This window comes from Perognathus longimembris, chromosome 15 (assembly GCF_023159225.1).
Source record: "Perognathus longimembris pacificus isolate PPM17 chromosome 15, ASM2315922v1, whole genome shotgun sequence".
NCBI lineage: Eukaryota > Metazoa > Chordata > Mammalia > Rodentia > Heteromyidae > Perognathus > Perognathus longimembris.
This window is the reverse complement of record NC_063175.1, coordinates 31,422,329-31,448,345: the sequence shown is the minus strand read 5'-3', so window position 1 is coordinate 31,448,345 and position 26,017 is coordinate 31,422,329. Positions and strand designations below refer to the sequence as shown.

The window sequence follows — 26,017 nt, the reverse complement described above, 5'->3', positions numbered from 1 at the left end:
CAGCCCTCTCCCCTTCCTCCTGCCACACTGCATAGGCCCCTTTCTCCCCCCTCTCTTTCTCTTCGCCCTGCATTATCCTTCCTCATTCTCTTTCTCCCACCCTTCTGTCACTCTCCCTACAATTACCATAACACAGCACAGAAGAATATTTTATTACTGGGTGTCTTTATTAAATCAAATTTTATGTTCTCTGTTTTTCATTTTTAAAGTGTATGAATGTCACTCTCTATTTTCCTATTAAAAAGCAAAAACTCAACAGACTGGTTTTGATGACCCCTGGTGGTTTTGTCTGTTGGTCACTGGTTCTTAATGGAAAAAGAGAAGTTGGGGTGTTTTGTGGCCATGTTGTCTTTAGTCATAAGGCTGCCACCTGAACCAGAAAATAAGGCTCTCACTACACTCAGAGCACCATTTCTTGAGAAAGCATGGGAGCTAGGCTGGGCTGGGCTGGGTCCCAGTGGCCTGGGAGACAAAGGTTGCAGTCAGGCATGGAATAGAGGTGAGCAGGCCATTCAGAACCCCTCCCACTCCCCACTGCTGCCGCCCCTGCCTCAGACCCTTGGTGCAAAGCTCCCAGGCTGTGCTGAGTGCTTGTTGATTCAGTCCTAGGGTACAGCGGGATTCCAAAGCCCAGAAAGACCAGCCTTTGGCTCCCCTTTGGTCCCATCTGGGATACAAGGAAGTGAGCACAATACTCAGACGCCACTGGGAAGCCTGCTGGGGCTGACTCTGCCCACTTTTGATCATGACATTCTGTCCCTTTAAGCCTATGATTTCAGTTTAAAGTTTGTAATAGCTGATGTTAATAGCTTCTTTCTCTCTCCTCCCTTTCAAAAGCTTCCCATGCTTTCTTGAGTACAATCAGGTGATTCATACTGATTCATCTTGCCAAGCACATTCACATGTACATACATATGACTCTAGATGTCAGTCACAAGGCCTCATGGATGAAGTTGTACACTGTTGCACACACCTACCTTACACCCTCAAGCACCCACATGATCTGTCTCCCAGACCATCAGGTACTAATCAAGGATTTCCAAGTACACACACATGCATATACACACAAAACACAGGAACACACATATGACCCTTTCAGACCTGAGGAGTGCTGCCCTCAATGAGCTGAGAACCAAACAAAGACTTCTACCATGTTGGAACATCTCTTTCCACAGGCTAGGTCCTCCCTGGAGATTCAAAGCTGCTCTCCTGGATACTAAAGTCACCAAAATATTTTGAGCAGTGGGACAGGTGTTCAAATGGTGCAGACCATTGGGTCTTCCATTCACTCCAGGGTGCCTCTTTCCAGGATGAGGAGTGAGGGGATTAAAAGCCAGGGTACAACCACCCTGGCCTCGAAGCTCTCCAGTGTTGGAGCCTAAGGCCAAGTCCAAATGCACAGGGGAGTGAGCACATATATTTCCCTGCTTCTGCAGACCAGATCCCACAGCCAAGCTGCATCCTGCAGAATGAGCCCAGAAACTTTCTTATAGAGGCGTCTCTCTGTCCTCTCAAGGGCCTAGGCTAAGGGTGGACAAGCCCAGGCTCTCTGTGCTCCTGAGTAAGACTCAACACCTGGCACACGTACCTGTCTAACTCTAGGGTGCCAGCAGCCTTGGGGGAAAGCCAAGCTTATTCTCTCCTATTCTGCATGACCCTGGCAGGTCACCCTCAGGGCTTGAGTTGATCGCATGTTAAAATGGAGAAATGGTTATTCCTGCCCAGCAGCTGGGAAGGGTAAATTGACTTCTGGTGCTCACCAGGGGCTATTGCCTCCCTTAGAGTCCATGTCTCCTGGAAAGATGCAAACTTCTCCCCTCCGGCTCTGACTTTCCTAAGAGTGATGTCCACTACCCCACTAATCCGTATATTTCTACCTCAAGTCTGAGATAAACGCAAATCCTCCCCCTCTTACTCCTCCCCAGATCCCCACTTTCCCCTTACTAGTGTTCCTCTTATCATCAACAGCAGCACTGCCATTAGCCTTTGGGTCCCCTTAGGCGTTCCTGGCTGCTCTTGTATATGGACTAGAGCCCTGACAGGCTTTCTCCCCATCACTGTCACCATTAGCTGGATCCAGGCTCCAACTGGTCCAGTCCTAACCCCACTCCACAGGTCCAGCCTCCCTTCCCTCACGTCCTTTTCCTTCTCCCACCCCACCGGTCACCTTGGCCCCTTCCTCAGTGGCCTTCCAATGGGTCCACTGCTATCCCTGGGGATTGCTCAATCCGGCCTAACCAGGAAACTACATATCCAATCAAGTTATCTCTGGTCCCAAAACCCCTTAAAAGGGGTCTTACTCAGCCTCTAAAGGATGCCAGACAATATTCTGCACCAATGGTCAGGTGGTGTTCTAGCCAGTCTTACTTCTATGCTTTGCCTTGATTCCCAGGTGCCTCCTCCTTGGAGGGGCACCCATGGCAAACTGGCAGCTCCCGTCTTCTGAGCCAGTGCCCCCTCCTTCTCTACCTCTGCTACCAACTTCCAGATTCTGACCTGAATTTGGCCTCTGGCATAATGATGAAGGGAGCACCAGCTCTGCATCCAGATTGCCTGGGCTCTAGACAAGTGAACTTGTCTGCAGAATGGGATGAGGAGATTGTGAGGGTGAACAGGGAGGTATGCATAAGCCCTTAGGACAGTTGTGGCTTGAGGTGGATGCTCAGAGGGGGCAGCCATCATGGTCATCCTGCTGATGGCTTGCTTCTGTGTTCTTGTTTTCTCATTGACCTGAGGAGACATGTACTAATACCTAGGCTGCCACTCATACAATACCCAGGTATATACGTTCACAGGTTCCAGAACAAGATATCAAACATAGAAGGCAGAGGATGCTGCCAGAATGACACTGCACGCAGCCACTGTTTAAATGGTAGCTGGGGACCAAGTACATAGAATCTGTTATATATTGGAGTGGGGTCACTTTTCTGTGCAGATGTCCTCTACTGGCCACTTTGTGGCTGTCCGGAGCAGCTTCCCCTGAATGGCTTTGTTTCTAGATGCTGGCTTAATATCTGTTTAAAGCCAACTCCTTTCAATCAAAGACTATCCATTGGAAGCATCCAGGAAATTGGAAATGAGAACACATGTGACCAACTGACAACCCAGGCTGGAAACTCAGGACTGGTAGAATCAAGCCTGGATAATTTGGGCTAGTGGGCCTGAGGGCAGAGGCAAGAGGAGAGGGACAAGGCATCCCTTCTTGAAGAGGAGGCCACATGTACGTAATGTGTATAAATGTATATAATAATCATTAGCAGCAATTCAGCTGTCTGCTGATGGTTTGCAAGATAAATTGCATTAATCAACACGATGCCTTCAGAACTTTTGGTGAGCCGTTTCTTATGCTAATTGGGCCACTTAAAGTAGACTGTCAGTGCACCAGGATCTCGGCTGTCAAGACAATTACTGGCATGTGTAAGTCCCTCCCTCCCAGCTCCCTCTCCCCCATGAGCACCTATTCTTTTTAAAATATAATATTAATGAGAAGAGCTATGCTAATTGCATGGCCAAAAATAAAATCTTGAAAGAGGGGGTGGGGAGAGTAAGGATGTGACCACAGACAGACTTGTGTCACCTTGAAGGCAGAACGCAGGTTTCTGGGAGAGGGCTCCCTAGCAATCAAACATGGGGGTCAGAGTTCTGCACTTTCTGCTGTGGGGTTCGAATCTGTGCCTCCTTCCCTTTAGTGACTCTCAGAACTTCAGGTCACATGCACCATGAACTTGAAGACTGGGGATAAGCAAAATGCTGGGGTCCTGGGGGAAAGCAATAAGCCCACAAGCAGACATTTGCGCTTTCTAGACTCCGATTGCATCTCGATCCAGCAAAGTTGAGTTCATTGTCGGCCTCAGTGGTCTTCATGAAATGTTCATAGACTTGAGGGCTCGGTGGCAAGTAGGTCCCGCCGTGTGGTGTCCTGATCAGGATGGGATGGGGTCTATGCCATGCTACTTTAGCAGTGGTGAGCACAGCAGGGAGACAGTTTGGAGCAGATGAGGATAATAGCCATTTACAAGCCAGCAGGTATGTCCAGGTGAGTGATGTCATGTCCTGAAAAGGGAAGCATGAGGGATTCATTGTTCAGAAATGTGGATTTTTCAAAAAGTTCCTGAAACAAAGGTATTTCATCTATCTCTTCCAGAAGAGTTGAATTGTACTCTGCCCCATTCCTGCTACCTTGCCTAGTCTCTCTGTCTCCTTGTGGAGGCAGAGTGGTCCTGTTGAAAAAGCAAATCCATTGACATCACACACACATCCCAGTGATGGTGCCTTGCAGCAGGACCAAACCCACACACCTGAGCTTGACACACCTGGCTACCCCAGCCTGGTCCCTGATCCTTCCCCCAACTGCATCTCCACCCATGAACTCAATTCAGAATCATCGCCACGCCACATAGCTCCCGGCAGCCCTCCACTTTTCTCACCAGAAGAATTTCTGTCCCTCAGAGGGAGAAGAAAAGTAAGAGAGGAAGGAGGCAAAGAAGAAGAGGAAGGGGGCAAGGGAGAAGAAGAGGGAAAGCTGGGGCCCAAAACCCAGGCAGGGGAGTTGGGGTTAGGGCAAGAAGCCTTGGGAGGAGCAGGCTGATTTCAGAAGCTGGTCTGTCTAGGCCACTCAATTAGGCCCCGTGGAGCCAGGGACACTGGGACTAGTTTGAAGGCCTTCCTCTGAAGGCCCCCATCCATCTTGGATTGAGCCTTAGTCCAAGAGCCTCCAGCTGATGCATGCTCCCTGTCCTCCCTTTCTCCCAAGAAGTTTCTAGCTTCTCATCACCTCCAGCTCTCCAAGTGGTATCTGACAACTAGACTTGCCCCATGGTGATGCTCAGAAGAGAATGAAAACAGGGGCGGGCCTGGAGGAACTTGCAGGGGCGAGTGTGGGGGCAGTGGGGCCACTGTGTAAGGAAAGGGAGGCAGGGATGAGATGCGGAAGGGCAGGGCCTCTGTAGGACACCTTCCTAGATAGAAGCAGACATGCAGGCAGCAGAGCTGCACCCAGTGGTGGAGGATGGGCTTGCAGCCCCTTTATTAATAAATGAATAATTGGCCTGGCATTCCTCTGATGGATGAGCACAGCATTGTGTCAGCATCTTCCATGGGAGGGCCATGGATAAATCTTCCCTGCATGGCCGCTATCACCAGCCCACTTGGCCAGAATGGTGGTGAGACCTTGGAGAGTCCTGTTCACTCACCCTGTGTGCTGGGTTCCTGCTTTTCATTCCAGCCATGCCTTCCGTGAGACTCCCGCCCACCCCCTGAGCACCTGACATCTCCCTGGGGTTAAGGACTGCTTCCTTGACTGCACCTTAGGGAGCCTGGGGGTTGTTTCTCACCACCTATCACCCCTCCATCAGCAACACTCCCAGACCACCCACTGCCACCCACCATTATCACTCAGCTGAGCTCCCTGCTCCTTGCATGCCCCCACCTCCCACCCCATCAGGGCTTTCTCCAACCCTTTGGTAGCCTGTAGCTCTTTCTGGCCCTCCGGGCTGTTCTAGCCTCCTTACCCTGCCAAGTTCTTCCCACTTTCCACCCTCATCTCTGCACCAGCATCTCCCAGCCCTCAAAGATCCCCTACCTTCTCACCTGCCCTCTGGCTCCCTGCGTTCAGCCTCAGTATCAATCATTCAGAGATACTTAGTCCATCTAAGTGGGCACCCCATCTTTGCCATGTAAGGGGCCTCCCAATTGGTCATGAATGACACAGAGTTTGTTTATACACATATATGACTTCACAGCCATGTTTCCTTCCTCTCTTGGATTGAATGAGCCAGCAGGCCAGGATCATAGCAACCTGGCACATAGTAGGTTCTCACTAAACCATCCATCAGTCAGATGATAACTAAGTCAATTCCAGGATTCCAGCGGTGAAACTGGCAAATCGTCATACCTATTTGCTGCTCATCGTTCATTCCCTGCCCTATCCCCAGGAGCCCAGCCCTGTCTTCCCCAGGTCTTCTTCCCATGAGGCTCCGACCTGTTCTACAGTATGCCGAGCCTGTTCCCATGGTGGAAGGGGACCTGGAGAGGAGACACGTGACCCCTTTAATGAAATGATACTATACCGTCAAGACAGTAAGCACTGGGGGCCAGGGTAGCTGGTTAGAGGCAGTAGGGTGGGCACAGTTAGAGGGGAGCTTCTCACCTCACTGCCAGTACCACAAGAGGAATTATGGAATGGTCCCTACTTGGTGCCCTTAATGATGATCCCCAAGGTAGGCTAGGGGGACAGGCCCAGCATGGCCCTCCCCAGGAAGGCACCCTTTGGAGCACTCAGTTTTTCAATTACTAGTAATTAAATATGTGAAACCCACCCAGCTGCCACTCCAAGAATTGGGACCGAAGTACAGTGTGCCAGGCACATCCCAGGAGCAGCCAAGCCCCCTTGCACCACCTCTGCACAGTCCAACATGTGGATAGACAGGGGGGTGAGTGGGAATGAACACCGGCCCTGACAGAGCTCAGGAGGGTAGAGGCCAGCGGGTGGCTGAGGAGAGGACCTCAGTCTCGGGGACTCCTGAACTCTGGCTTAGAGCTCCCTCCTTCCCCCTCCATCTTGCCAGAGCCAATGCCTTTTCTCTCTTTAGCGTAGAGCAGCAGAACACTAGCCTATGTTCACAGGAGGTTCCACCCTGTAGTTTTTTCACCCCTCAGCCACATGAATCTCTAGCTGCTTGGTGGGCTAGCGAGTCCCTTGTCTCCAGGTTCTTGCTCTGTCCCCCTGCAAATCTAAACATCTAGGGAGTACCGATAGTGTGCTGGCCCCTGGACAGAAGTCCTTGGGTCCTGCAGTCCTCCCCAGAGAGCTGGGTCCTAGAGGGGCTGACCGTTGCTGGCCGGCTCATACTTGCCTGGTCTTGCTCTTTCTCTTTGGTTGGTCCCTCTGCCCTGCCTCTGACTCCCTGGCCTCTCTGCCTTGTTCTCCTTCTCACACTCTCATCCCCCTGCCCTAGTCTGTCTCTGTCCCCTCTCAATTTCATCTCTCTCCTACTGCCCTGCTATATCAGCTTTGTGACTGAGGGTCTCTTATAGGCCAATTCAAATGAGAGAAGTTACCCTCTGTGCTTTCTGGCAGGTCCTGTTTGAGGACCAGGCCACCATGGCTAGGGCAAAGTCTGCCTTGGCCTAATGAGAATGCCTTCATTGAGCGCCATCCACTGACTTCCACCCCACCCCTGCACTCTGAAAACCTTGGTTTGTTCCAGCTCAGTGAGAGGACTCCAGCAAAGCATTTGGGGCTAGGACGTGGTTAGGACACTCTCTTCTCATGCTCTTCAAAGCTTTCAGATTTTCAGTCCATCCCTGAGGGAATAGAATTGTGGAAGCAGCAAGGCCACTCACTACCCAAAGTGTGTCCCTCCACCCTGGGGCCACAGTTCCATTGTCCAGCGGAATGGTGATCATTCCTGTCCTCACATCCAGGAGTTTCTGTGTGCTTCTGAAGAGCCTTCTTGTCAGTGAATAATACTGAGTGCATGGGTAGAAGAGATCAAAAATATAGAAAGCCCTGCACAGATACTCACAGAGCTTACACCAGATCCTTTCCTCAACTTGGCAAGAAATTGAGCTCTTCCCGAGTCTAGCTCTAGTTTCTTCTACTGCAGCCAAGGTTTAGAGTCCCTTTTCCATTGTTGCCTCAAAAGTAGATGTCCTACCCTTGAGTTTAGTTAAAGGCAGCCCCAGGGAGCCAAAAACTGTGTTACCTCCTCCCCCTTGGCCCTTTGCTTCAGTGCCACAACACCCCAAGGCTCTGCCCAAACCTGCCAGCTCTTTGTCCCGGGGTCTATTTGCTGAGTCTGAACCAACTTCACTAGGAAAATTTATGAGTAAACCCTATTGATCAGGGGATTGATGCCTGGAAACTGAAGGGGCTCCTTGGAGAAAAGGGGCTTTGGAAAGAATGGATGGAAATTTGGTTGGAGAGAGATCACTTCCAGATGAGAAGAATGTGGGTAGTGGAGGGAGAGAAGAATAAGGGGGTCAGGCAGTTGGAGGTGGGCAACCTAACCTAGAAGTGAAAGGGGGAGTGTTTGGTGAGAGGCAGGCTAGGATCAGCTATAGCATACCTGTGTATTACCAGTGTCCGTACACACATTCCTGCAGAACTAGAGTTTTCAGGGCATGGAGTATAGGCAATGCCTAGGTGGTCTCAGCAAGGAAGGGGCATGGTGTGTAGACTAGCTATCCTGAATATGTGCACGTTCAGCCCTCATTCAGGAAGTCCTTCCTTCCCGCTTTACCGCAATGTATATACTTTCTTCCCACACACAGCCACTGAGACTGGATGGAGGCTAAACACAAAGCAGGGCTGAACGCCACACACAATTCTCAGCCCTTAGGCTACACTTGAGCTCCATCTGGTGGTCCTATTGAATACTGCATCCTCCAAGGTTTCCCTTCTTAGAACCTTTGGGATGTCACACCCAGAAGTGTTCTCTCTCCTCCTTGTCTACACACACACACACACACACACACACACACACACGAGAAAGACAGAGAAAGAGAGAGAGAGAGCACACATCATCAATGGTCCACCATGGCATGACAGCCTACACCTAAAAACACAAAGGGCCTCTCAACGGAAATCTAGCCAACAGATTTACATAGACACAGACATGGCCATTACCATTCAAACTTCCTTCTTTTTCTGGCCAAATAATGGTTTAGGACATTGGGGTAGAAAACACTAGTCTTACCTCAGCACAAGTAGCCACAGCTGATACCTTCTCTCTGTTCTCACGGGCTGATGTTGTTTGCAGCATCAGTCTGTTCCCTGAGTCTGTTCCTGAGGTCACATTTGTGTACCATTTCGAGTTTCCACATGGAATGGGTACCCACATGCTTTCAGAATCTGCTTTGATGTGTGAAAAAAAACAACAGGGTACTCAGCACCACCCCCACCTGTGTACATGCTACTAGAGATACTGCAGTGGTGAAAGCCACTGGAGACCGGATGTGGGGCCACTTATGGAAGCCCTCCCACACTTAGGGCTAATTGCACATAGAGTGGTAAAAATTCAGCTCTTTCTTGCACTGTTTGTCCCATGTGACTCACAACACATTGTGATATACATTAGCTCAGCATTACTCACTACTTCCTCTTGTGATTCCTTGAAGGAAGGCACTGAAGTCCAGCTCACACTTCCAGGAGCTTGAACCCTGGGCCCAGCCTCCCTCTCATTGCATCTGGGCTCAGACCTGTGCTCCTTGGGCAGAACTGAGACTCTCCAGTATGGGGTGGAGGGAGCACTTGGAAGAGCAAAAGAAGGCAAGATGCTCCTTCTCACTTGTGCTACCTTCCCTCCTGGAGGCTTGTCCCATCTCCCAAGCCCCACCAGAGCTGCAGCATGGAAACAGAACATGGGATCAGGTCACTCAGTCTGACCTCATCCTTTCAAGTGGCCCACCCTTGAGCTCTGGAGGTTGGACCTGCCCAAGGATGTCACTTGTTATCTTTGTTGTCTCAACTCTGTGACGGAGTCATTGCAGGCTCTTGAGGAGGAAGCTCCTGTCATGCCTTCATTTGCTGGCAGGCTCATATCTCTGTCCACACACATAGCCACAAGGTAGCAAGAAACATTCCAGGCCCTTGCACACATGGTGACATGCATGGGCACATCTGTATGGTCACGTAAGTGCTCACACGTGTGGACCCACTCAGCCAAGTACAGGTGAGTACCCTCCCTCCTCTAGGCCCTCAAGAAGTCCCCACTTTTCAGCTAAAGGATTCATCTGAAGAACAAACACTCCCCCTCCCCCCCAGAGGGAGTGGCTTGGCATCAGAGTAAAATTTATCATCATTATCCTAATATCATCTCTAGGCTTGGCAGTGGCAGCAGCTAAAGAAAATACCAAAGCTTAACTTGGGGCGCGCGAGAGAAAGTCAGGAGATAGGAAATATGATTTATGATGGAAATCAATGCAATCATAATACTTCGTGCTTATAAAATTGGGCTGTGCCTCTTGTACCCACACAGGCCTACTTTAGCTCTGCCTGTCGCTGGAGTCGGGAATCGTGGGGGTTGGGACGAGTGTGGATGGAACACCTAAATGATGGATATTGCTCATCTCCCTTCCAGTCTTCCTTGGGGACCTGGAGGAAGTGTATGTGAGCAGGGCATTGTCCAAAGAGGAAGGCAGAAAAGAGCAAGAAGCCAGATCTCAAACATCGCTGGGGTCTTGATCTACATGGCTTGTTCTGCCCTGTAAAACACCCTGTAAAGCAGATGATAGGAAAAAGGCATCCTGTGTAAAGCAGACAACCAGAAGGCCCCGGTGACTAAGCTAAGGTCAGTGGCTTAGTCATGGCCAAGCTAGTCACATTGTTTCCACATGATACTGTGGGAGCCAGGCTCTTGCAAAGGCTGTAGGTCATTGCCATGCTATGAGGTGTAAGGGGCTTCAAGAAGGCTCCATACTAGCAAAAACACCCCCTTCCCCATTTACTCAAGCATCCAGAATCCCACCATCAGAGAAAGGTATTGCTTGCTTTAAACTAAGCCACTTCCTATGCAGGCTATGAAATGTGGTGGTGGTGGTGACAGTGGAGGTGGTGATCATGAGGATGTTTACATGAGTGGTGACGACAGGCATGGTGACAACAGTGGCTCAGATGGTGGTGAAATATGCATGTCACAGACATAGTGCATAGTAAAAACACAGGCATTGTGGAGAGCACTAGAACGAAACTTGTTTCAGGTTCACACCTTTCCTAGAATTGAGCCAAGAATTCTGTCCCCAGCGACACCCTGGGGACTGGAGAGGGGGGAATGTGCAATGAATGATCTTTCTTCTTGGTGTATTTCAACATTTGTATGCTCTGTCGCTGACTGGCAAATCCCTTCACTCCGTGACAACTCATTCAGGCTAAATAAAGATAAGGAAGGGTGGGTGGTGGAGACATGACTTCCACAGATGTCCTCTAGCTGAGGACATTGCCACCTGGGACGAAGCCCAGTAACTGGGGAACCTTCTCTGGTGGTGCGTCCTCCGAGGGCCTCCTGACAGCACAAGCAAAGTTTCAGTGCAGTGGGCAACGGTCATGCCATTGGGAACAGCTATCTTGTACTTGAACTTGCTGCATTGAGCAGCTGAAAGAACAAAAAAGACCCTGAAAAGAGGAACTGGAAGGGGAGTATAAACACTGGAGAGATAGACACTGGTGGTCTGGGGGCTTCACTAAGAGAAGTGGCAGAGGTCTGTCCACAATGGACACTGCAGTCATACATCTCAGGGTGGGTATTCGGCTGACCAGGGCTGAGTCCAAGGGGTTGGGATGGGCCTCAGAATATGGAGATTGCGGTCTCCTTTGTAAGAGGATAGTGGGGCTCAGCCCAGTTCTAAACCCACCATTAGCTTCCTGGTCCACCCACTAGACCCCACAGCCATTTCTAATGGTGTCTCTGAGCCACTGAGGAGGAGATAGAGATGGGCAGTGTTCCGAGTTGGGAGGAAGGCTGTAGGAAGACAGAAGCACCCATTGAGCAGGCCACAGACAGACCATCCAGCCTGAGAGCAAGCTCCAAGAACTGTGAGTGGGCATGGCAGAGCTGGGAGGTGCCTAGGGCAAGGGGGGACAATAAGATGGAGAGAAATGAAGCAGGACAAAGCCCAAAGCCTGGCGCCTCAGGGCTGCCCAGTGCCTCATTGAGGATCTTGGTGACTGCACTGACTGAGCTGGCATTTCGAAGGGCACCCCAGGGCCAGCACCTGCCTTGACGAGACCTCAGGAGCTCAATAGACTTTCCAAACCTAATTAGTGTTTAATGGTCTGGAGAGACGCAGCTTCCCCCGTCACAGGCCGCACCATGCCGTCCAGCTTCAGGTTCTTAATTAACCTTTAAGGAGATGATCTGCTGGTGGCTGCCTCGCGAGGCCACATGCGTGCACATGGAGACGCATGGGCCTCCCTGCATGCGTTGAGCCCAAGGGTGATCCCAAACACCCCTCTTAAAGCAACCTTTAGGAAATGCTCTGGGGATGAATTCCTGTTGTCCCAGGACCAGTGCATGATGAGGAAGGCACAGATAGAAGGACAGGGCAAATGGAGGAAAGGGGTGGGAGATTCAATCACCTGCCACTGTGAGAAAAAATAATTTGGCCTGTCCAGAAGACCCCTTCCCCTCCTCCCCCCAGCAAGGCCAGGGGGAAGAAGAGCAACAGTAGGTGCAGTGGGTTTGGGTGAGCAGCCTCCATCCTTAGCAGATCGTGTCAGCATGTGGGCAGAGGGCTTACTGATCAGGCCTGTGGCTGCCCTAGGCTCTGAAGCACCCTAAGGGAGGCAGATATTGGGATTCTCTCCAAGCCAAGGAAGCAAAGGTATGGGAGGATGTGAACCAGGCCCCAGGCTGGTGCCTGTAATGATCCTGATGCTATAGCAGGAGATGAAGGAGGGTCGGGCTTTGGACCACAGGTCACGCAAAGGAGAAGGATGAAGAGGCATCCAGACATGTTTGGAATGGAAGGGAAGGTTGGCCAGTGTGAATCTTAGAATTAGTTCCATGACCATGTAAGTTGGATAGAGACTCAGCAGGGAGGGGGGAGGCACAGGGCAAGGGGTGAGTGGCACCTGTAAGAACCCAGTGTTCAGGGCATAGGAGGACTTGAGTCTACCTGGCCAGAGGTGGGACAGGGGAAGCCAGGGAATTAGGCAGAGAAGCAGACTAGGAGGCACTGGCGACCAGGAAGGCCCACCAGAACGCTACACCCAAATATACAACCACACGTGTGGTGAACACACCCTATGCCTCCAACATTTATCTAATCACCCACACCTCCACACATTTATACCCTGCACACACATGCATAAGTTCTGTTCATAAAGGCATGCCCACACACAAGTAGAATACACCCATACCCCCCCAAACCCCACAGCCACCCACCCACCCACCCACAGTCTATGCAAACACTTCCACATAAATCCCACACCCCACATGCCAACTTTCACACACACACACACACACACACACACACACACACACACACACACACACACACACACGCCCAGGCAGTGCCCGTGACCCAGAGACCCTGGCATGTTTTGGGAGGAGGGTTGTGATCGATGCTTATTAATGAAGCTGCCCCAGAGATGGCTAATTGATGGCGGTGTGCGGCAGTTGTCTGGAATTTAACCTGATTCATCATTTAGCCTGTTGGAGGCTAGAGAGCTGTGTTAATTAATGCCAGGAAAACAGACTTGGACGCGCTGGCGATGTAGGCTCATATTAGAAAATGGAAAGCACGGGGTAGAGGAAGGGAAGTGAGGCGTGTGTGGTGTGTGTGTGTGTGTGTGTGTGTCAGAGAGAGAAAGAGAGAGGAAGGAGAGGAAGAGAGAGAGAGAGAGAGAGAGAGAGAGAGAGAGAATGATTAAATCTAAAGCCCAGAGACAAAACAAATTCCAAAAAGCAAATGTCGGTGCCATTTCTAGGATGACTCAGGTTTGCGTTTGGCTGGCATCATCAGGCTGTGGTGTGAGGATTAAGAGCAATTTCCTCAACATTTGTCATTTACTTGGTGTGGGCTTTGTTTCTTCTTTTCATAAGCCTAGGGACTCTCCCCCTGCCTAGGCCTGAGGGTCAGAACCACGTGAGTGGGGGAGGGAGCACTCAGGTCTTCTCTCCCGACCATGGAAGGGGCTTAGCTTGGAAATGGGACGCAGAGCCCTAGGGAGGCTGGTGGGGTGGCAAAGCAGATGGGGACCTCTGAGCATCTGCCTCGCACTCTGGTATGGCTGCCAGGAGAAAGGGGAAATATGAAGGGGCGGTGACACCACCTCCTCCTCAGTTCTAGCCAGCTAATTTGTTAACTGGCTTAGAGTCTAAGGCGCTGAAAGCAGTGGTCCTCCTGTGGGCTGGGAAAGGTCAGTGAGAGCTACAGAGAGCATCTGATGAGGGCTAAGCAAGATGCTAGCAGCCGGGATGCAGGGCCTCAGGGCCTGTTTGCAGGACGGGTCATAAGCATGTTCAGGTAAAGACAGGAAGACTTGGGGTCTGTAGCATTACTCAGCCTCTGAGGACAGTCGTGGAGGATGGTCTCAACCCGCCCTGTGTATGAGCAGTCTAGAGGAAATAAGGAAAGGGATGGGCTCTTCCTACTCTCTAGAGATGGCCAACATGGGAGGGACACCCCACACAGGAGGCAACCCAATGATCTACCACTGTGTGTGAGTGAATAGTAAGAGGCCACACTGGTCAGAGTGAGGAAGAGACTTCCAGTGCCAGGTTGTGTGGCTGATCCCTCTGGGGGCTGGGCCACCTTGCTACACTGAGGGCAGAAGGCACGGCTGAAGCTTAGGGAGGATGGACCCGAATGGCCTTTCAACAAGGCTCTTCTGGAGACTGGGTAGTAAGCTTGTGGGGTAGAGAGAGGCCTATGGCACCCAGCACATGCAGGCATTCAACTGGCATTGAATAGATGAATGAATGAGAGAATTTTGGCTCATCACAGCAACAGACTTCAGTGCCGAGGGGCCAGGTAAACAGGGCACAGCTGAGGCAGGGATAGAGGAAGGAGAGCCCTTGCGACACAAGTACAAGGGTTCAGAGTGCACTGGATTACACATAGTCTCCCCATCTGAGTCCCAGTCCTTTCCTAGAGTATGCCCAATATTTTGCCTTTTGTAGAGACTGAAAGGGAGCCTAGGAGTTGAGAGGTAGAAAAAGAGGAAGGGGCAGGGGAGGTAAAGAACGGGGAGTGGGGGCTGTCACCTATTCACTGGGCGCTTATTAGAGCTTGCCTGACTCGTCCCCTCTAGCTCCCATTCTCCTAAGAAGGGTCTGACTCTAAGGAGTTAAAAAAAAAAAATACTGCCAGAGTTGGGACTGAAATCCAAGCCTTACAAGGAAAGCAGGGTTTGTTTCATCCAGAATTATCTATTCACTGAAGGTTTTTTTTCTTTTTCTTTTTTTTCAAACATTGCACACCCCCACCCTGAAGAGGGTTAGTGACCCAGCTTGGGCCGTGCAGGCTAATTAGCTTGGTTTCCACGGCAGCGGGTCTTAATTAAGACCACAAGGATCCTCCCACCCTCCTCGCCCAGAGCAGCTCTGGCATGTTGGTGGGAGAGATAAGATAGACGTAGGGCTTGCAGACAAAGAACCCGCTGCCCTTGGCAGTGAGGGCCCTGGAGCCCTGACCAGGAGGCAAGTAAACCTCCCCACATCAGACTCAGGTACATTGACTCCATCTTGACGGTTTCTCATGCCTGCCTTACCCCCTTACCTGGCATAGCCCAGAAAAGCATCCACCCTCAAAGACACTGCTCCATTATTTCATCAGGGAGGAAGGAAGCAAGGGACACCAAGAGCCAGGTGGGAGTCCTCCCTCCTGGAAGCAACAGGTCTTGGAGGCGGTCAAGGGACCCAGGGGGGACCTCCATCCTTTGAACCTTTGGGGTGAAGGGAAAGTATTCTGTTAACATACATGGCAAAAGAAAGGAGAGGAAGAGGCTCAAAGAGGATGAGAAAGAGGAAGAATTTTCCCACTGACAGGCCTGCTGCTGTCCTCAGCCACCGCCTAGCACAGCAGCCTGTTGCATAGCAACTGCCTGTGGTCTGTGTGAGTGGCTGAACCAATAAGGATATGTGGGTTGCAAAAGGGCTGACAGAACTAAGGATTCTGCATCCTATCTATCATTCCTTGGGTTCTCTTGCTAGTCTTGGGCTGGGATGGAGGGGTCACTCAGGAATCAAAAATTAAAGTTAAACTGGAGAATATTTAATCAATTCATCAAACACCTCCTATGCACCAGCCCAGGACTTCTGTCTTCTCATACGGGCAGACAGGGCCAGGTACCAAGAGAATGCTGTCTGATCTTAGGCTAAATATTTGCCTGGCTTTGTGCAAGCCCCTTTGACCTGGGTCTGCTCTCCTGACTAAATGCAGCATGGTGGCACATTATCCCTGCCTCTAACAGTGGCCAAACCGCCTGATGCAGACAGAGGCTAGACCCTGGTGCAACTGTAGGTGACCTGTCTCTGCCTTATCTGCCTTCTTGCTCACTCTCTTCATACTCTTTCATGCCCCGTGTCCCACCTCCTCAACTTAGAGCCTGTCCTGGGTTTTTCATTTCATTTTTGCCCATGAGTGCTCCCATTATCCCATTCAACTCCCACCCATTTATGAGTCTGGGTTTCAACAAGGACGACAAGATATAAACCTCCTTGTGTGGTCATTTGAAAGGTCTGCAGCATGAGAAAGACTCACATGCCAGGGTTGACTCCTGCCTGATCCAGGTGCCAGCTCTACCTACACACTTGACTTCTCAGTCCCAACTCAAAGCCAGCATGCCAGTCACAGTCCCGGCTGAGTCACAGCCACGTCACTGAGTCCTCTAGGAGTGCCTTTCCCTATCTTCTTCAGAGCGACTTTTGACAGCTCTAGACCAAAGTGAGTCTGGAGGTGATGACTCACAAAGTAACAGGTGTAATTAAGTGAGTCCAATCACAGAAGGCTTGCTACAAGAGGAAGCAAAGCCTTGGGACTTTATGGACAAATAGGAGAGGAATGAAGTTCCAGAAAGCAGGGGGCCATCTTTGTGAGTGACCCACAGGCCACTTCTGTACTTTGCCCAAAGGATAGGTTGTACTAGCAGGCATTCGAATAAGAAGAGGGGTGAAGAACTGACAGGATGTACAAGCTGAGATGCGTCCTAACCAAACAAGCATCAGATGGCCTCCTCAGATTGGGGGAGAGTGGGAGCAAAAGCCAGATTTATTAAAAAAATCTTATCTGGAGGGTTTGCATTTCAATGGGCTCCAGATTTGCATATTTTAACAATAATGCCCCATTCTTCTGTCTAGTCTGTGCTCACTGGCTGTCTCACTAAACAATGATCGCTGCTTCAGTAAACTCTTCCTAATTCAAAGGTACACCAAGGCCAGTTACCAGAGAAGGGAGGACTAAAGGTCCTTTCTCTGTGGGCTGAGAACAAGACTGTCTTCCAGGAGACCTACTTCTGGCCTAGGGTCATTCATGCTTCAAGGGTGCAGTCACGGCAGGAGGAGCAAAATCAATGAATGAGGCAGAATAGATCAGCCTTATTTCTTAATATGGTACTCCAACATGTTGTAGCTGGGTTCTGCATGTGCATTGGGAGCAAAATGGGGGAGGGCCTTCCTTTACTGAGCCGAGACCAACATTAAACAAATAAAACGGATGCTTATTGGACTGTAATGGTCCACAAGCTGCCACAAGAGAGTGGAAGGAAGACTAGGAATTGAGACTGAAACGCTGAGAGGAGGCACTGAGACCGGTGGGAAGATAAGGACGCAGACGAGGGGTAGGAGTACAGCAGGAAGCTTTGGGAATCCTCCACTTGCCACCTGAGAGATCACTGCAAGCTTGTCTGGCCAGATTGGGCCTCAGAGTCCAGGCATGGGGTATCTACAAGTCAGAACTTTTTGGTGACAACAGACAGAATCCCTTGCATTTCTAGCCCCTCTGTAGAGTGAACCATATGCAATTTATTAAGGAGGCAATTAAAGCACTAATATATTTACAACAAGCTACAAAGAATGTGCCTGGCCCCTGCCATTTTGCTGTGATCCCTGTCAATAAGGGTTAACGGAAGCCTTAGGCACTGACTCATTTTTACCCTCAACTTTGCAGAAGCCTACTAAGCACAGCCCAGGGAATCCAACAAAACATGATTCCAACCCTGACCTCCTTTAAACAAATCATTTTGTCATTAATTTGATCATTACGACTTGCTAAATACTGAGAAAAAGAAGAAGTTCTGGCAGAGAGCACTGTGGAAAGCCACCTGTCTTTGCTCCCGGAGTGTTCATTGGAACTTCATTTCTCTGGCCATAGCAGGGTGATTATGCCTCATGTCACCAATCTTTTCTGACTGTGGCTGAAGATTATTGGCCTATCCTTTCAAAAAGGCCTCAGATTACAGACATTGTGGTATACCCCTGTAATCCCAGCACTGGCCTTGAACTCATGGTCCTCTTGCCTGAGGGACTCTCTTTAAATGGTCCTGAGTTTAGTTTGCATTTGTCTCTCTGGACTAACTCAAAGTTTACCATCTAGAGACAAGCCAAAAACATTCACATGTAAATTTCAGTCACAAACGTCCTGACAGTTGCATTTAAAACTGACATAGAATAAAATAAAAGATGAATGGTATTTTTTGGTAAAAATTTAATTTTCTTTATTGAAAAGGACATCAGAGAGCAAATTAAGATCCACATGGAGGGGGGGAAGTCTTTACAGTTTAGTACTTTAATAACACTTGTTTCATGCTCTTGGAAAGAAAAGGTCTTGCAAATACTTCTTTCTTGCTACAGCAGAGATGGCCCCAGGATGCAGATGTACAGTTTAATGGTTTCACCCTTCCAATATGGTCTGTGTGCCAGATAGGGAGTGGAGGGCACTGAGTTTTCTGTGGACTGAAGAACTGAAGTTGCCTGAAAGCCGCAAGGCTGGGTGAGGAGCAGAAGCCAGGACTGTGTAAATGCATTGCATCCACAAGTGGTCAGGGCCCACCCTGCTCAGGGACCACCACCACCCAGCAGAGAGCAATGTGCATAGTGAAGGCACTCACAGGCTTGGATGGCTTGTTGAAGGGGAGAGGAGGGCTGAAGGCCTTCTGTGGAGCCTGAGCGTCATACAACCAGATCTTCACTCATCCCCAAAGAGCTAGACAGGCCTCTCTTTTCAATTTTACACACTCATTCTGAAATGGCATCTGAACGCTGACAGGCCTCCTAAGAGCACCGTGGGCATCCCTCATAAGCCACTGTAATCCCTGTGGCTGCCACCCCATCTATCCCTGTTCCCCTGGCATTGTTGGTCCACTTCCTCCAGCCTGCCTCTGGTCACAGACTGGGAAACCAGGTGGTTGGTGATCTTGTGCAGGGCACTGCTTTCTTGCATATCCTCAATTATCTCCTTTCCTCTTGATCTCTTGGCCACAATGGACAATTTGGGGATGTCTGCAATGTCAGACAGCACTAGTTAAGCGTGCATGTGTGATTCTAAGTGCACAAACACAAGCATGATCCTGGGAAACTTACTTCAGAGCCTGAGTCTAGAGGGAGAGATGCCCAGGAAAAGTTCTGTCATTCTGTGGGTAGAAACACAAGTACAGGAGAAGACTCCCTGGGTGTCTCCAGCTCTGGCATTAGGTAGAGGTCAATGGTGGGGATGCAGGAAGGCTCCAGCCCAGATCTCCATGCTAGCCCTCAGGAAAGAAGCAGAAGGGGATAGTCCTCTCCTTTGGTGGCAGGACACAGTTGGCTATTCAAGGACCCCTGGGGCACCCCTCCACAGGCTGCCTCAGCTCTGGTATCATATTCATCTCAGCCTCAAGGAAACCCCTTATAAGGCTAAGGAGAATAGGTCATGTTGCTAAGAACATGGCTCTCATAGGGGCCTTGTGAGCACAGCTCAGGTTGAACCCAGAAAACCAGAGAATTGGCAAATGGAACTGGGGAGGGAGGTGTTAATCATGATCTCCCTACATCCTGGGTCTCAGGGAGGCAGCAAAGACCTGCAGATCCCAGTGGGGAGTAGATATGGAAGCACTGAACAGGGGAGGGGGAGATGGAAGAGGGAGGAACAAAAGGCAAGAGAGAACTTGGTCTGTCAGTTGGGCTGCCCATCAGCCATAAGCCTCTCCTTTACCCAAGGAGCCACCCTGGACAGGTGAAGCCTTTCAACCAGCTCAATCATCGTATTTATTCTAATTGTATCGTAATCGTCCCCAAGGAGCCTGGTTCAAATGAGCTTGACATTATTAAAATTTTAATGCCCAGTTTTCATAGCTGAATGAATATTTAAAGGGTATGTCCCAGCTTAAGTTATAATGATGAAGAAATTAATGGAATGTCTTGTTTAATGCATGGCTCTGTGTTGATGCAAAGAGTGGCAGAGGGAGGGGAAGGGGAAAGGGAGCAGGAATAGAGGGGAGGGGGCCAGGAAGGAGCCACCTGCTTACACCCCACTCCTCCATCTCTATCAATAGGGAGCAGAGAGGGCCTTAAATCCTGGACCAGACTGCTTATTCCTTCCGGGGGGATGCTGGTTGTATTTTCCAGCCAGCATCATAATTAGTGTCCCTCGAGGACTCACCCTAGGAGGCTCCAGGCCGAGTCTTGGAGCTATTCCTAACCCAGGAAAGGAAGCCCTGGCCAGACAACTCTACTTCAGGCACTTGGAGGCAAAATCAAGATTGAAGCCCAGGGCCTCTGTAGAGAATCCTGCACCCCAGCCCAGGGTCCAACAACATAGCCTCAGGCCTTCCAGGGTGACACTACACTGGCTGTGAGGAAAGGCTGGACAGGAATGAAATCAGGAAAGTCAAGGCACAAAGGGAATCCTAAGGGGAAAAACTACAAAGAGTCTTCCTCTCAATTTTCCTCCTGACTCTTCCACTACTTTTCCCTCCTTTCTAGACCCTTCTGTGTTCCCTCTCAGGCCTCTCTTGGTCACCTCTGTCTTGTTCTTTCTCCCTAACTCTGAGCCTAGCCTGATGTTCTCTTCCCAGGGCAGCTAGCTTGAGAGCTGCACTCTCTTCCCGAGGCACAACACTCTTGGCGAGGCTAGACCAGGGCACACAAGGGAGAGAGGTCTCTCTTCAGGTCGCAGCCACCTGCACAGAATCTTTTCTGAGAAATCATCCCGCTCAAGCCTCACAATTTATTTCTGCTGAGAATTAAGAAAGCACGAGGCTGTATTTTATCTCACCATCTAGCCCGGCAGCTCTGACAAGCCCTGCAAAGGCCACTGGATGCTGGCCATCCTCAGATCCTAATGGGACATGAAAAGCCACCCCAGGAGGGCCGCTAGATGAGAACCAAGTCAGTTCTGCTTAACTACTCTGTTTGGAGCGGTTATGAGTGACCAGCCCTCCGCTGAGGACAATTGAGAGGCTGAATGAGAGTCCAGATGCCCACTCTTGGGAAAGGGGAACTGCAGAGAACTGAGGAGCATGTGAGGAGAGAGCAAGCTAGTACATGCCATAGAATGGGTCAGGACTTCCAAAGAACACACCAGTTGGGTAGGAAGGAGTGTGGAGTTGAGCTTCACAAGTACACAGGTTTTGAGAACAGTGGGACACTGGAATGTCCCCGTAAGGGAATGGCCCACCAAATGTGAAAGCTCCATGCTCAAGGAGATTACATTGCCTCATTTTATCTACCATGGCAAATAGAACCTATGAAATCTAAAGTAGCTCTGTCTTCGCCCTTCCCAGTCTAGCAGGACTCACACAACTGCTCCCAGGCCCACTCTGAGAGGAGTGTCTTGGAACACATAGACCCAGGAGATTTCCTTCCAGTAGCCCAGCCTTCCTCCTCACATCACCCCTGAAAATGAGGGGTCTATCTAGGCCTTGCACAGCCTTGTTCCTTGCCTCAGCTTGACACATGAGGCTCTAAAGAGGCAGAGTGGGGTATGGATCACTCCCTTTATCATCCCTTTCTCAGCCAAACATCCTCTACATGCTTACCGGGGAAGAAAGTCTATCAGGCATTCTGGTCCTCACCCCTGTCCCACTGTGAACCTTCCCAGACTATTCCCAAGCCCGTCTACCTGTCTCTCAGCATCTTCTGAGCATATGTCAGGAGCCTTGGGTTCTTCCCAGTATCATCATTATCCCCCTGTATGACTTTGGGTTGGTTTCTTAGCCTCAGAAACCCCATCTCTGTGACTGGAGTTAGTCTATTTTCATATACCTCATTATTGTATTTCCATTGTATATTTTGTTATCATAAACATGTTCCATGTTTTTGGGTGTTGTATATCCTTTGGAGGGTCCTGGGAATCCTGAGCCCCCTATATTCTACAAGTCAGTCTCCAGCCTTGAACACATCTTCAATATAGAAAAGAGAGGATTCTCTATAAAATCCTTTGTTGAAGTGCCAGCCAGGCTTCATGGGTCAGAAATTCATTCATCTGCCAGGATGCCATCACCAATGACTGAGTGGTCACCGTCACATTGCATATCTCATTGTCCTGGAGACTGGAAGTCTAAGATCAAGGTATGGGCAAATTGGGGTTCAGGGACAAGCTTTCTTCGTTTTTGTTTGAAGAAGGCTACATTCTTGCTATGTCCTCACATGGCCTTTCTGGGTGCACTTGTCCCTACTGTCTCATTTTCATAAGGACATCAGGTACGTAGGAGGAGAGCCCTACAGATACAACTTCATTTACCTTTACCTTGTGTTAACTGCCTTATTCCCAAATATAGTCATATTTGGGGTCATAGATTCACCAGATGAATTTGGAGGGCTACAGTTCAGTTCATCCAAGGACCCTCAAAGAACATCAAGAGGAGGCTGAGGAAGGGTGGAAGAGCTGCCGACACTGCAGGGAATGGAGTTGGGGGAGGAAAACTGTGTAAAATGGGTGGGAGTGTGTATAAGATGATGGGCCCAGATTCCAGGCCAAAGACGTTGCTTTTCAACTTAATGGCCTAAAGATCCTGGGCCCAAACTGCCATTACTACTACATGGGATCTTTTTCCATCTCCTTCCTCCTTGGGCCCCTACTGCTATAGCAGCTGGGTCAATAACGAACAAAAAAAGAAAAAGACCACAGGAAGGACAAGTGTCACGACAATAACTAACCCTGCACCTGCCCCTCCTAGCTGAATTCTAGCCAGATACTCTTACTGGATAATAATCCCTACCTCAGAGATCTGCAAAGTTACATAAGCACCAGAGGCTGTAGTAATCAGTGCAAGAGCGCACAATGGCCAAACCTGGGTCCAGGCCAGCCTTCAGGACCTTCTGGGATAGAAGAATACTGCAGGCTTGTGGAAAGGCAAAGGAGATGGGATATCGTGGGTCTATGCTCACACCCTTCAGAATTAGTCTTGTCTCCTCTGACCTCAGAAATTTAACAGGGTTGGGCCTGGTTAATATTCGGATGGGAAGAAGGGATGTCCTAGGAGGGAAGGGCAGCCTAGTAAAAGGTGGGATGCTGAATTTCCAAAAAGCAAACTAGAAATGACCCAGCTCCCTCATCAAGTCCCTTTCCTATAGCCAGATGCCTGAACCACCTTCTAAACTCTTCCGAAAAGGTCTAGGGATGAGGTGTTTGTGGGAAGCTAGAAACGTCACTATGTCTCTGGGGTTGACGTTTCTGTAACGTGACAGTCCTCCCTGCTGTGGGAGCTTACGCACAAAGCACCTGTCTCCCTCTGATGGCAAATACTCTGTTGGCCTGTCTTGCTGGCCCTGGCTCCTTGCGTATCCTTCCCCCGTCTGCTCCGAATCCTGCCTGCTGTCTCTGTCCTTCCTCATGTGGCTCTGCCCTTCCCCTGGCCTCAGCTTCACCTTGCTGAGTCACACACGTCCTTCCCCCACCCCCAGTTGTCTCCATGCAGCCTGCAGCCAAAACTCACTTCGAATCCTAGACCAGAAGGCAGGAGGCAGCTTGTGACTGGGCTGCTCCAGCCCTTATAAGGCGGGCGAGTTGACATCCAAGACTCAAGGTACAATGTAAACACCAGAAATAGCCTTGGGAGACCCTGCCATAGGGTATCCTGGGAAGGCACATGACTTTCCCTCTGCCTCAGTTTCTCATTTCTAAAATGGGGGTGTCTGCACTGCCACAGCCTGTCTGTCAGGATCTGTGTTTGTGAGAGAAATGCCAATGTAATAAGGGATCTGGGAGAAGCACGACAGGAAAAGCGCTGGCAAAGACATGAAGTACGATGCATTGCGTGGCTTCTATCATTTTTATTGTCTGAAATACGGTGGGAACTCAGAGCTGGAGAGCCCACCCTGGTGCTTGCCACCGGCTGGGATTGAAACGAAGCTGAGGAAGCAAGATGCTTGGAGTTGAGAGACCCCTAGTGGCCTGAACAGGACATTGCCACAGATTCCTTTGAGATGCCAGCAGCTGGAGAGCCAGCCTGTGCCTATGTTCTCTTGGTACCAAATACTGAGGGAGACAAGAGGTTGTGTCCACTGCACACATCCGCTAAGGGGGCATCTATGGCTGAAATCAGGAGACCTAGTCCTGTGCCATGCTCCCACTCACCAGCTGAGAGGCCTGAAGCCTCAGTCTCCCCACAGGCCATGAGTTTGAGATGGCAAAGGAGGAGTAAAGCTCACTGCCCATATCCTGAGCCAGTCAAGAATTCACCTGCAGCCAGAGACCAGTTCATTTTGACAAAGTCAACTCTTGAGTGACTCAGAGCTGTGTCACATGTATGCTTTGGGTACAAGATGGCTTCAGTGACATGGGAAACAGAGACGGGCATTCTCTCAACCTCAGATTCTGGTATTCAGGCTCTCAAGCACTGCTCCAGTGGGAGGAGGACCCCCACAGGGTCTCAAACCCATTACAAGGAGGTGGGTAGGGCTTCCGAAGGATTTACCACTTTGCCTCTGTGTGTGTGTGACCTGTGCAATATGCACCTACAAATGGGGTGCCTGCCCTTCAAACCTAGACACATTGTGACATTGTCTCCTGTTCTCTGTTACAGATGAACCGGCCGATCCAGGTGAAGCCCGCGGACAGCGAGAGCCGAGGAGGTAGTAGCTGCCTGCGCCAGCCCCCTTCACGTGAGGGCCCACTTGTCTCTGCCCTTCCTCATCCCCCTCCTCCCTTCCCACCTTGTCCTGGTGCTGCAATCACCTGCCTCCTCCTCCTGCTGCTTTTCTGGGAACCTCATGGCTGGGGATCAGGGGCAAGGCTTCAGAGCTCTAGGTCACTGATTGTGGAAAGACAATAGGGTGGAGACTGGGATCTGCTGGCAGGTTTGTTTCTACCTAAGCAAATAAGCAGTGTCCTGAGAGGCTTGAAAGAGTGTGTCTGTGGTGCCTGGCAAGGAAGGAGGCAACAAAGAGAGATAAAGTTTGCAGAGGCCCCCAAGAGGATTCAAGCCAGAGAGAGGTTATATCTGAGAAGGGGCATATCTGAGAGTGTCTGGGATGTATGTGTAGATACAGGCCAGTGTGTGCAGAAGAGCCAGTGTGGAGGGAAAGACTGGAGAAGCAGATGCAAGTAGGCACAGATGTGTGGAAAGGAACAGAAGAAAAAGGACATGGTTTCCCTCACCAACACCTGCCCCAGAATTTGGAACCCATGGGACCCTGGCATGAGGTGGCTGAGCCATATTGCTTTCCCTTGATCCTTCATCGTGAGAGGGAAGGGTAGGTGGCCATCAGGGATATCTATGTCCCCAGGTAGCAGACCCCCAGAAGTTGTATCGCTTTTCTGCTTATACTACTTACTCTGGCTTCAGCCCCAGAGGTGACCTGAGCTCAGTGTGTTTAGATCCTATCTAAATCAAGGAAGAAGAGATAAGTAAAGCATTTATGGTGTCAAAGGTCAGAGACTCACTCCTACAGCAAACTAACTCTCATGGTGCCAAACTATCACCTCACTTGAAGAAGAGAGAAAGATACATCTTGTCCCAAAGGGAGAGAGTTTGCAGGACTTTCTAGGACACCCTTTATAGCTCACCTTTTGAAGAGGAGAATTTGTACTTCTCATCCTGATGACTACAGCCCTTTCCCCTCACACTGCTGACCCCTGAACTGTGCTCCTGGCCATTTCCCAGGGCAAAGGACAAAACTCAGTCTCTGACTAGAACATAGGTTCCCAAGGGGATATTCTGTCCTGTCCACCGGTGAGAAGCATCCCAGTCAGGTGGTGAGCTGAACATCCATGCATGAAAAAGACATCCCAGAAGACAGAGGGACAGAGCTGCCTGCTCTCAGTCTTCCCTAACTTGGCCACCCTTCCACCAGAAAGACCTTGCTTGGTCTCCAGAGCAGGAAGGAAAAGTCTAGAGAAATACTCCTTATGGCCACTAGGAGGAGTGTAGTAGTTGGGGCCTTTCTTCCTTGAGAAGGTAAAGTGCCTTCAAGGCATCCTGGAGTTCACTCCAACCTGGGAAGGGTTGGTGGGGCTAGCATGAATGAGCTCCCAGCTTCTGCTGCCCAACCACTCACCACCATCTGATCCAGGTGTCTGTGTCCACTACCTTCTGAAACCCAGGGGACTCTGTCCCTTGACTTGCCCAAAGCATTAGCTCAGCCAGGAACTGAGG

At 50.2% G+C, this 26,017-nt stretch overlaps 1 protein-coding gene across 26 annotated transcripts in view; it reads left to right on the top strand.

Moving 5' to 3' along the window:
• Celf4 (CUGBP Elav-like family member 4) overlaps positions 1-26,017 on the top strand; it is a 274,483-nt gene that overhangs the window by 186,864 nt on the left and 61,602 nt on the right. For 13 of the 26 annotated variants that reach the window (XM_048363388.1, XM_048363382.1, XM_048363377.1 and 10 more), the window contains exon 3: positions 24,446-24,524. In XM_048363388.1, the coding sequence (XP_048219345.1) occupies positions 24,446-24,524 (79 nt within the window). The remainder of the gene's footprint in view (positions 1-24,445; positions 24,525-26,017) is intronic. The other 13 variants (XM_048363403.1, XM_048363398.1, XM_048363380.1 and 10 more) reach the window with 2 other exon arrangements.